At 36.4% G+C, this 11,888-nt stretch overlaps 1 protein-coding gene across 1 annotated transcript; it reads left to right on the forward strand.

Moving 5' to 3' along the window:
* Positions 1-5,103: 5,103 nt before the first annotated feature.
* On the forward strand, positions 5,104-11,174 carry LOC141512754 (cytokine SCM-1 beta-like). The gene is made up of 3 exons (XM_074221947.1): positions 5,104-5,342; positions 8,126-8,240; positions 9,472-11,174. Exons 1-3 carry the CDS (start codon positions 5,273-5,275, stop codon positions 9,662-9,664), a joined length of 378 nt encoding a protein of 125 aa, XP_074078048.1. The 5' UTR covers positions 5,104-5,272; the 3' UTR covers positions 9,665-11,174.
* The last annotated feature ends 714 nt before the right edge of the window (positions 11,175-11,888 follow it).

Here is an 11,888-nt window from a genome sequence, read left to right on the forward strand (position 1 = left end):
TTCCTTCCCTCCCTTGTATCTGTCTTCCTTTTCCTTCCCCCCTTTTCCCCTCCTAATACTTGAAAGGTAAGATAAATTTCTAAACTCAACTGAATGTGTGTGTGAGTGTGTGTGTGTGTGTGTGTGTGTGTGTGTGTGTGTGTGTGTGTGTGTATTAACCCTTCTTGGAGCCAAATTTGATAAGAATAAGCTTTAGGAGGTTCACACCTCCTAACTTCTTTCCCTCTATTGAAGTAGATCCTTAGCACTTCTTCATATGATGCAATTTACTGCACCCTACCACCCCTTCCTCCCCTTTCTTTACACTCCCCATCTTTTTTAATGTCTTAATTTTTTAAAAAAATCATTCTATCAAAATTATGACCATACCATGAATGTCCATACCTTCAGTCTAAGTATATTCCCTCTAATAGAGTTAGAGTTCTCAAGAGTTATGAGAATCTTCCTCCCATGTAGGGATGGAGCCCATTAAATCTTATTGGATAGTAGTTTTTTTTTTCTTTTTTCCCCTGTTTGCTTTTTCCTGTATCTCCTGAATCTCCTGTTTGAAGATTAAGTTTTCTGTTCAGCTCTGGTCTTTTCAATCAGGAAAGTTTTTTGTTTTTTTTTTTTGTTGTTGTTATATGTCCATCCTTTCCCCTGAAGGAGAAGGCTCAGTTTTGCTGGATGGTTGATTCTTAGATATAGTCCAGGCTTCCTTGTTCTCCAGAATATCATATCTAGGCCTTTTAATCCTTTAATGTTGATGCAGCCAGGTCCTGTGTAATCCTGACTGTGGCTCCTTGGTATTTAAATTGTTTCTTTCTGGTTGCTGGCAGGATTATCAACTTGATCTAATAATTCTGGAGTTTGACCACAATAGTCCTTGGTGTTTTCATTTTGGGAGCCCTTTCAGGAGGTGATTGATGAATTCTTTCAATGGTTATTTTGTCCTCTGGTTCCAGGATGTCAAGGAAGTTCTCCTTAACTATATACTGAAGAATGGAATCCAGGGGTCTTTTTTGATCAAGGTTTTCAAATAGTGCTATGATTTGTAAATTATCTCTTCTGGACCTATTTTCCAGGTCAGATCTTTTACCAATGAGGTATTTTACATTTTCTTCTCTCTCTCTCTCTCTCTCTCTCTCTCTCTCTCTCTCTCTCTCTCTCTCTCTTTCTTTCTCTTTTTTTGATTTTTAGCTTCCACTAATCCCAATCTATTTTTCTGGGAGCTAATTTCTTCATTTAGCTTTGCATCAGCTTTTTCATTTGGTTAAATTCTATTTTTAAAGGAGTTGTTAAATTTTTCCATTTGCCTAATTGTGTTTTTTTCTTTTTGTTTTTTCCAAGTCAATGGTGTTATGATATTTGCCCAACTACGTAATTATTAAGTGTCTGAGTCTGGATTTGAACTCAGGTCCTCCTGATTCCAGGGCCAGTGCTCTATCCACTGCAACAGCCATCCCTGCAATTGTATTTTTAAAGGATTTGTTTTCTTCCATCATTTTTTGTTGCAAAATGTTAATTTTCTCTTGCATGGGGTTAATTTTTTTCTTTTTTTTAAGGTTTTTGCAAGGCAATGGGGTGAAGTGGCTTGCCCAAGGCCACACAGCTAGGTAATTATTAAGTGTCTGAGATCAGATTTGAACTCAGGTACTCCTAACTCCAAGGCTAGTGCTTTATCCACTGTGTCACCTAGCTGCCCTAGGGTTAATTTTCTGTTGCATTTCTTTTTCTCAATTTTTTGATGTGATTTTTAAATTCCTTTCTGATCTCTTCTAAGAAGACTCTCTGGACTGGAGACCAATTCATATTCTTTTCTTAAGCTTTGCCTATAGTGTCCCTTCTGTCCTTTTCTGAGCTAGTATCCTTATATCCAAGGTAGCATTCAGTAGACCCTGCTTTGTACTGGCCTTTCTTCATTTGGAGATTTATCTATTCCCTAGGATTTATTCCTCCCCCCTTGTGTTGGGGGAGATGCTTGTTCACAGACCTTCAGTGTTGTGAAGCATAGCAACCTTACTTACTAGATAGAGCTAGGAACTCCAGGGGATTGCTCAGTGGACTAACCAGTAAGGAACACCAGAAACTTTCTCTGCATTGTCTGTGTTGCGAATGTCAGTCCATATGCCTGGGACTGAATCTGGGCTTTCTGGACACAACACAGCATTGGGATAGGCCATCAGGGCTGGAAATCCCAGAGGTTTTCTCTGGACAGTCAGCTCTGGGGAAATGCTCCCACCTGCACCTGGGCATGGGGTTGTTTCTGTGTTTGTACTGGGGAATGCCAGACCCTCCCATAGGAATGCTATACTAGGGGTTCCTCTGGAAATGCCAAGGACTCAGGGTTCAGGCCATCCAGACCAGTCATGCTGGCCAAAAGGGTGTCCAGGACAGCAGCACACTGGATCTCTCTCAGTTCTCCCTTGCAAACTGCAAAGATTTCTGCTTCCACCTGCCCAAGGATCTCAGGTTAGTCCCCCACCTCACTGTAGCTGTCCATGCTCTGGACCTTTGCTGTCTGCCCTGAGCAGACCCATGTTTCTCCATGATACCCTTTCATGGGTTCTGTCAATATAAAATCAAATGCGAGACTTGATTCTTGTTGGTTTTGAGGCAAAGTCAGGAAAGCTTAAACAGTGCCTGGCTTCTCTCCACCATCTTGGTTGGAAGACTGAAAATATCTTTTTTTTTTAAAGATTCTCTATTCTATTACTAATTTTTCCTGCCTTGCTTCCCAGATTGAGGCTTTTTGTAAGGTCCAGTATATCAATTTTATATTCCCTGACTTCCTATTGCTTCTTTCTTTAAGTTTGGAATAATGTTTTCTTCAGGGCTCTTAAGGGCAGTTCCAACTGGGAACCTTTAAGTTTTTGTCGCATCCAAAATTGTCTTATTCAGGGTTTATGTGGTTACTGCCTTCCTGGTTGAAGTTTTGCAAGCTCCTGACCTGAGTTTTGGATTGGCTAAAATGATTGTGAGTTTTGTCTTGGTTGGAGCTTCAGTAGACTATTGATTGTTTAGTTATCAACAAGCTATCTGTGTTTCTTTGAACGATTCTTCTGTTATTCTGAATTATAAATTTTTTGGTCTAAGATCTCTGCCCTGGTTATTCAGATTAAGTATTCAGGTCAGGCTGGGTTCTAGTTCTAAAACTGTAATCTGGAGTCATGGTCATACAGCTGTTGCCTTTTGCCTGCCTTCAACTTTTCTTCCTACTCCTTTTGAAAAATATTGCCTCAGACTTGTGATCAATTTGCACCTAAACCCAACATCACTAGATAAAAATCTCCCAAGTCATCTTGCATTTCTGACTAAGCTGACATTTGGTACCTGGTGGTGCTTCCTGATCATTATCAGGCATATACTCTTTAATCCAATGGCACTAACCTCCAGGATATTCCTTGAACAAGACACCCCAATTCCAGGCATTTTCTAAAACTTCCCTTACCTTCCTTACTTCATGCCTAGAACATTCTCTCCCCCTTCTCCTCTGTGTCACCTACTGACTTCACTTGGCTTCCCTTAAGTTCCAACTGAAATCCTCACAGGAAGCTTTCTATTTCTATAGAAATATTGTATATTCTATTTCTATAATATACTATATTCTATTTGTATAGTGATTTTTCTTTCCTTTGTGTCTCTTCTCTCATAATCTAATCATAAATTTTAAAACTTCCCCCATCAGATATTCCCTATTTATACTATATGTAGCTTGCTTTGTATTTAATTGTTTGAATCTTATCTCCTCCATTAGATTGTAAGCTCCTTGAGGGTTTGTTGACATTCAGTTATTTTGGCCATGTGCAACTCTTCGTGACCCTTTTTGAGGTTTTATTGACAAAAATATTGGAGTGATTTGTCATTTCTTCTGCAACTCATTTTATAGATGAGGAAATTAAGACAGACACAATCAAATGACTTGCCCAAAGTTACATAGTTTATAAGCATGTGAAGCTAGATATTAACTATGGAAATTGAGTCTTCCAGACTCCAAGCCCAAATCACTATCCATAGCAACGCTGAACTGCTCTTTGAGGGAAGGGACTATTTTTTTGACTCTTTGTATCCCTAGCATTTAGCACAGTCTCTGTCACATAATATGTGTTTAATAAATGTTTGTTGATTGAATGATAGATTGATCAAACCCTTCCATGATGATTTGTTACTTCTCTTAATCTAGTACAGAATTAAGCTTTCATTCAATCTCTGAGACAGAAGATGCCATATAGTGCCTATCTCAAGTGTCTGGGAAAATTAACTCATTATTTTTTAGCCTTACATTTTCAGACCAGGACTTGATCTGATGCTTTTCTAGATTTTTGTGTAGTAGTTATGGGTATGCAGGTGGGAGATGAGGAGGTCTGGACTCTATTGCTTCTTCCTACTCCACCATTTTGGATGGTGCACAAAATCCAAATAGTTTGAAAATATTTATGGGAACAATCAGTAAAATTTCTGTTTTAAAAGCCCCACTGCAAAAAGGATAAATATGAGGAAATGAAAGTCTTATATTTATATTTTAAAACTAAGTATGAGATGAGAGGTAAGGCTAGTTCTGGACAAGTATTTTTTGATACACACTGTAAGCTCACTATGAATCAGGAGTGTGATATTAGTTAATAAAGATAACAGTATCTTAGACTAGTCCAGGAGGGACAGAGTGGACAAGACAAGGGAGACAATATTTCTACCATGCTCTGCCCTCATCAGACTGTGTCTGGTGTGTTGTGTGTTCTTCTGTCAATAATGTAAGACAAGGACATTGATACACTGCTTATAGGATCATGGAATCATTATCAAATCTTTGGGTACTTTGAAAACTGAAAAGAAGGCATCAATCACATTGGAGTAGCTTTTAAGGTTCCAATCATGAGGGCCATTTTGAAGTAGAGTAATCATGCACTTTATTTCCATGTCCACTTGCTATACTAACTATGGTTGGATTTTCCGTTTTGAGACATTGTCAGTCCTGCTCAAAGCAGTGACGTTGACAGCTGTTCAGTCTGTGGTTGGGACAGTAGCTGTAGACTCTTGAGGCTGGGAAAGAATTACATTCTCTTTTAAGTGCCATTTTTTTTCATTGATACATTAAACCACAGATGAGGTAGAAGGAAGGACAAAAGTGTGAGGTTAGTAAGAATCAGGCAAAAAGAAACTTTTTTTAAGACTTTCCGACAACCATCCTCCCACCTTGAAACTCCCTCTCCAGGCACAGGAAATTCACTGACCACTGCAAAAGTATAAAAACTCAAAGGGGTCCTCACTCTTCATTCTCTCTAACCTCAACCTTATGGCAGTCATGAAACTTATCCTGCTGATTTTCTTCTGTTTCTATGGCTTCACACTATTCACTGTGGAAGGTAAGCTGGGAAATAAATTGCTAAAATTTGATGATAGGATTACAAAAAGCATGGAATGGGGAAGCAGAAAGGGATACTCTCATTTGACTCTGGCAAAACTTCCGAGTATTATATCACTTTTGCTATAGCATTAGGGACAATGCTTCATGTTCCCAGTTTGGGAAATGGAAGTGACTATGTCCTACATCTAAAAGATTTAGTGGCAGATTATGAGAAGAGACACAAAGGGAAGAAAAATCATTATAGAAATAGAAAATTGTTGGATGCCTGTATTGATCACAAAGGAAGAGACCATATGAGATTGCATAGATAGATCATTGTCATTCCATTATAACTATTAGAAAGAGAATTCCAAATTAATGCCAAATTGATTGGTGGTAGTGGTAAAAACATGCCATTGGTTTTTGGAAGACAGATTATTTTTCCTATTCCTCTTCTGCTGCTTCTTACTTCACCATTATCATTCTTGATAAAATGGAATTACTATTCTGGTGTCTCACAGGGAGGAGTGGTAGCCTTAAAATGTGACAGATTGGGACACTGGAGCCAGAATTTTGGTAGATCATACCAAGCAAAGCTTCTAAGGGCCTATATGTTTGCTATGTATGGGGAGATGGGTCATCAATAATAAATGATATACTGATATAAGGTTTACAAAATTCTTTGTATATATATTTTAACTTTCATAACTTCTTAGTGATGTTGGTACCATATCTCTCCAGTAAAGGTATTAGGATCAGCTAGATGGTACAGTGGATTGCATGACAGACTATCTTTCTAAATTCAAATCTGGCTTCAGACATTTACTGGCTGTGTGACCTTGAGCAAATCACTTGAACCTATTTACCTCAGTTTCCTCATCTGTAAAATAAACTAGAGAAACAAATGGCATCACACTCCAGGATCTTTGCCCAAAATCCCCCTCAAAATCATGTGACAGGGAGTTGGGCATGATTAAAATGACTGAGCAACAAAAGTACTATAAATATTCTCATTTTTCTTGAATAGGATATGAGGATCAAGGAAGTTATTCTTGAATAGGATATGAGGATCAGGGAAGTTAAGAGACTTACTTGTGGTCTCACAGTTAATACATATCAGAGATGGTATTTAAATTTAATTCACTTAAAGATTTATTAAATTACCTATTATATACAAGATTCTAAGGATAAAGTGATTGTCCTCTAGGAGTAAAGGTCTTTCCTGACACCAACTTGCCTTTCACTGTGAACAACCACATGCACCTTAGGAGCTCCTGTTTCTATGTGCTTGGCATACATTTCATTGTTAAGAGTTTGGGAAATAGCTAATGTTTACAGACAGATTATTTGTATCAATTTGCTCTGGGTAGGGTGCTCAGTTTTGGATGAGACTCTGGGGAAGCATGAAATAGGATCCAAGTCTGTGTACTTATTAAAAGTCAGCTTGGGGATCACCGAATTCTGATTGATTAGTACCTCCATCATGAGCCTTAGTTCTCCCACTTAAAAATGGGGGAACCCATCTCTGCCCTCTAATTTGACTCTTATGGCCATTATGATACTTAAATGGATTAACAGAAATGAAAAATCTGAAATTCCTTGGGGAAAAGATTTTGTGGTTATGTATGAGTCCTCTCAGATGTAAAGTAAGAAACTTTCCTGAGTAGTGTAAGAAAAAGAGAAATATTGTAAAGCAAATTAGAGGAAGAGGTCAGATTTATTTCTTACATTGGGTTCAAAGAGCATCTAATTTCAAAATAAATTGAAAGAGAAGAGAAAAGGGAATATTCAGTAGGGGTATGGTGAGTGTTGAAAGAGGAAATGGAAAGATATAAGGGATAGAGGAGGGGGAATGTATTTGCTACGATCCAATCTAAAAGAATTGCCTTCCAGAAATTTTCATCAAGTGTAGACCTATCATAAACTGATCATTAATGTCACAAATTTAATGATTTCATATTTGGTATTGTAAGACTTGTGTCTGTGGAGGAAAAGCAATCAACCCTTATTAATATTGATTAAGCTTTGCTTATGGCACATTATTCTTATATCCCTAAGTCTCCTATTCTTTCTGCAGGGTAAATTTAGTCACTTAGCAAAATAAATAAAATATATTGACTTTCAACCTGAGTTCCCCTTGATAATTTCTAAAGTATGAATACACAATGACCTCCTTTGATCATGTTATTTTCCAGTATTTCATTAAAAAATATATTTCTTCTGTGTTATTATGTGAGGAATATAGCATTTGGAATTAGAACAATTGGGTTCAATCTAAGTTCTGCTAGTTACCTTAGGTATTTCTTGTATGACTTTATCTGTTATTTGAGTGAGAAGCATCTTTGGATCTCAATGATCACTAATTCTCTGAGTCTATGGGTTGGTTTCAGCTATAAAAAAGCAATGGGAGTTTGAAAAGAGAGAGTAGACCAAGAGTCCACTCTAATAGGATTTACAATATACTTCAGAAGCAGCAGGATATGGAAAATATCAAATTATATATAGAATTGGAGACTAGAAATCTAGAGTATGATGATGATGATTCAAAAACAACCATTTTATCCTTAATATTCATGGAGATGGAAATGAGTTCAACATGGAATACATTGTGCTTGAAGACTGGGTCTGTTTAATTTTTGTCAATAGAAGTCATTGCCTGGAATGTAGGAGATATTTCCTAAATGAGGTTGAATGATTAACAATTCCATAGGACACCATCGTTTCTCTCTATTTTAATAAGTTAATTTATGATTAATTTAATGAGTTAATTATATTATGGATTTCCCTCCCTTTTTTGACTAGGTGTTGGAAGTGAAATCATGAAAAGAAGTTTTTGTGTGAGCCTGACAAGCAAGCCCCTGCCTGTCAACACAGTGAAGAGCTATACCATTGAAGAAGGTCCAATGAAAGCAGTCATGTGAGTTTATACAAATACCATCTTCTAGAGAGACAATGATATTCTTCCCTTCTTAAAAAAAAAGTCTTTAGGAATAAAGTCCTTACTTTGAATGGATTCCTCTTGGCTCCATTCTTTTGACCAGTTTCCTTTTGAGTGTATAATGGAAAATTATTCTCACTGGTTCATGTTAAATAACTGGGTTCCTGTTATCAAGGGTTGAAAAACTACAGAAATTTTAAGAGATACTTAGTCTTTGCTTCCTGACAGGGATGTTGTACTAACTTCTCTGTAAGTTTAGCCAAGAAAATAGCCTGCAAATCCAATATTGTTAGCAACATAGTGTCAAGGAATGGTTATTGGATTTTCAGTTTGACAGTGGGTTTAAAATACTGCTCTGTTAATTACTATCTGTGTAACATTGATCCAATTAGCTCCTTTCTTTGGTCTTCAGTTTCATGATCTACAAAATGGTGGGTTTTGGGCTAGCTCATCCCTAAAGTACCTCCAGATTTCAAATTAGAGACTCCATGATTCCAAGTGCTCTGGAATGGATTCATGGATGGGAACCTCCATCATAATTCAAACATGTGGCCCATTTTATGTGAGATCTTTGGATGCAAGATAGACTTTGAAGGAAAAAAGAAGGAAAGGGAAGGGATAAGCATCCATATATCACCTGTTATATGCCACATATAAGACTTTTTTTAAAGCAAATAGTATCTCACTTAATCCTCACAACAACCCTGAAAGGTTGGAGCTATTATTAGCTCCATTTTTACAGTTGAGGAAACTGAGACAAATAGATGTTAAGTAACTTGTTCAGGATAACACAATTCATAAGTCAGACTAAATCTGATTTCAAGTCTTCTTGATGTCCTGTCTGACCTTTATTCAATGGACCACTAGATACCTCAGAAAATATGCTTGTTGCCAGACAATCCTTTTCTTCTGTCTATAGTCATCCTATTAGTCAATATGTATTTTTAGTATTTTTAAAAAAACAAAGATAGTAAAATGAGAAAGCTCTCCCTTGATCAAAGAATGATATATTAATCTTAGTGAAAAGTAAGATAAAAGTGTTAAGTGAACATAGCAGAGCAATCATTATAGTTAGCTGTTGTTTTAGCATTCATTGTCTTCTTCAGAAATAATTCAAGATTACTTGCATGTGTTCAGTCTAAGATGAGCCCTTAGCCTAACAGAGTGAAAAGATGAGTAACCATTCCTCTCTATTTTCCTTTCCTTACAGTTTTGTTACCCGTAAAGGAATTAAAATCTGTGCTGATCCTGAGATCAACTGGGCCAAAGGCATCATCAAACATGTGGACAAAAAACAGAAAAGGAAAAATAGGATCCAGACTACACCAACAGGATCACAACCACCTACTGACAGGACCAGGACCATGACCATGATCATGTCTAGGAAGCCATCATCTATATAGTGTGTTGAAGTGGAGAGTGCAGCATTGGAGTTAAGAAGACCTGTATTCAAATTCTGATTTGGAATTTTCCTAGCTCTGTTTCTCTGGACAAGTCCTTTAATCTCTCAGTTACCTCACTTGTAGAATGAGGATGGTAATAAATTTAAAATTTTCATTACAGGGCTACTGCAAAGATCAAAAGAGAATATATTTTGAATTCTTTTTTTCTTAAAAGTACTATATAAATTTGTTATTGTTGCTAGCACCTTGTCTCTTCTGTTGCCTTTCAAAATAAAGCACCTGTAGTCACATGAACTGATCAGATTGTATTCCCCTTTCTGGAGGGACTGTAAGAGTCAGAAGATATTGTGTACTTTCATGTTTCATGTTCATTTTTAAATTTCATTTTAGAATTATGATTAAAATATTTATTATTTAGAACAATTCTTTTGCTTATTTGGAATAATTTGGAAATTTTTTCTATAATAAAAAACTAACTTATTGTGAACCAGTGTTGAAAAAAAGTGGATTTAGTATTTATCACACTACTAATGAATTTTATAATATGATAAATGGGCAGAGTGACATCAGCTCACATTTCTGTATTACTTTAAGTTTTACAATGAGTTTTTCTCATACTACTCCTGCTAGTTAGATAATGCAAATATTTTTTAAAGAAAGATTTTGTTTATTTTGAATTTTGCAATTTTCCCCCAATCTTGCTTCCCTCCCCCCTACCCCAACCCCTGTGTTGCTGTTAGGGTGTGCAGTGTTCTTCTGGTTCTGCTCATCTCGCTCAGCATCAGTTCATGAAAATCCTTCCAGTGTTCCTTGAATTCCCATCCCTCCTGGTTTCTAAGAGAACCATAGTGTTCCATAACATACATATACCACAGTTTGTTAAGCCAGTCTTCAATTGATGGACATTCACTTAATTTCCCGTTCTTTACCACCACAAACAGGATTGCTATGAATATTTTTGTACAAGTGATATTTTTACCCTTTATCATAATCTTTTCAGGGTATAGACCCAGTAAGGATATTGCTGGATCACACATTTTGTTGCCCTCTGGGCATAATTCCAAATTGCTCTCCAGAAAGGTTGGATGAGTTCACAGCTCAACCAAAAATATATTAGTGTCCCAGATTTCCCACATCCCTTCCAACATTGATCATTTTCTTTTCTGTATTTTTTGGGCTGTTTTTTTTTTGCTTTTTTTTTTGGTAAGGCAAAGGGATTAAGTGACTTGCCTAACTTCACACAGCTAGATAATTAAATACCTGATGTCAAATTTGAACTCAGGTCCTCCTGACTCCAGGGCCAGTGCTCTATCCACTGTGCCACCTAGCTGCCCCAATTATTTTCCTTTCTGGTCATATTGGCCAGTCTGAGAGGTGTGAGGTGATACCAAAAAAATACTTTAATTTGCATATCTCTAATAAGTAGTGATTTAGAGAAATTTTTCATATGACTATGGATTGTTTTGATTTCTTCATCTGTAACTTGCCTTTGTATATCCTTTGATCATTTGTTGATTGGGAAATGGCTTTTTAAAAAAAATTTGACTCAGTTCTCTTTATATTTTATAAAGGAGTCCCGAAATACTAGTTGTAAAGATTGTTTCCTAGTTTACTACATTTCTTTTTATCTTGGTTACAATGGTTTTGCCTGTGCAAAAGCTTTTGAATTTAATGTAATCAAAGCCATCTAGTTGGTATTTAGTGATGTTCTCCATCTCTTCCTTGATCATAAACTGTTTTCCTTCCCATAGATCTGACAGTTAAAAACTACTCCTTGATCTTTTATATCTTATAATATTGTTTTTTATGTCTAAATCCTGTATCCATTTTGATTTTTATCTTGGTATAGGGTGTGAGGTGTTGGTCTAATCTAAGTTTCTTCCATAATAACTTCCAATTTTCCCAACAGATTTTATTGAAAAGAGAGTTTTTATCCCAATAACTAGACTCTTTGGGTTTATCAAATAGTAGATTACTATAATCATTTCCTCTATTGCACCTAGTCTATTCCACTGGTCCACCACTCTATTTCTTAGCCAATACCAGACAGTTCTGATGCTTTATAATGTAATTTTAGGTCTGATAAAGCTAAACCACCTTCATTTGCACTTTTTTTTTCTTTGAATCCCTGGAAATTATTGACTTTTTATTTCTCCATATGAATTTACTTACAATTTTTTCTAACTCATTAAAGTAATTGTTTGGAATTTTGATTGCTCGGGCA

This window comes from Macrotis lagotis, chromosome 2 (genome assembly GCF_037893015.1).
Source record: "Macrotis lagotis isolate mMagLag1 chromosome 2, bilby.v1.9.chrom.fasta, whole genome shotgun sequence".
Classification (NCBI taxonomy): domain Eukaryota; kingdom Metazoa; phylum Chordata; class Mammalia; order Peramelemorphia; family Peramelidae; genus Macrotis; species Macrotis lagotis.